The 316-nt window shown below is 59.5% G+C and overlaps 1 protein-coding gene across 1 annotated transcript; it reads left to right on the plus strand.

Moving 5' to 3' along the window:
• Positions 1–39: 39 nt before the first annotated feature.
• On the plus strand, positions 40–315 carry TM35_000281590 (protein kinase; the record flags this gene model as incomplete). The annotated part of the gene is made up of 1 exon (XM_029028190.1): positions 40–315. A coding segment is annotated over one exon (276 nt), but the record flags the coding sequence as incomplete, so codon positions are not given.
• Position 316: the final 1 nt, after the last annotated feature.

The raw sequence follows: 316 nt of genomic DNA on the forward strand, positions 1-316 counted from the left end.
GAGGAGGCTGCTGGAACCACCAAGACGGCTGCTGGCGACATGTACGCGCTTGGGCTGCTATTGCTTGCGATGCTGACAGACAACCATCCATGGCAGTGGACCGCGCAAGCGTCAGTAGATCGCTCGCGGAATGAGCTGGATTCGGTCCTCGCCGACATTGCCTTGTTTCGTGAGGCACTGCGGGATGGGTTGCTGGAGCCGGTGGCGCCCCCATCGGATCTGGACAACAGGATGCGTGGTGTTCTGGAGGCCTGTCTCAGCATCGCACCTGAAAAGCGCCTCAGTGCAGAGGCCGTTCTGAGTACATTCAATCTGT

Source organism: Trypanosoma theileri (assembly GCF_002087225.1).
Source record: "Trypanosoma theileri isolate Edinburgh chromosome Unknown TM35_Tth_28_V1, whole genome shotgun sequence".
NCBI lineage: Eukaryota > Euglenozoa > Kinetoplastea > Trypanosomatida > Trypanosomatidae > Trypanosoma > Trypanosoma theileri.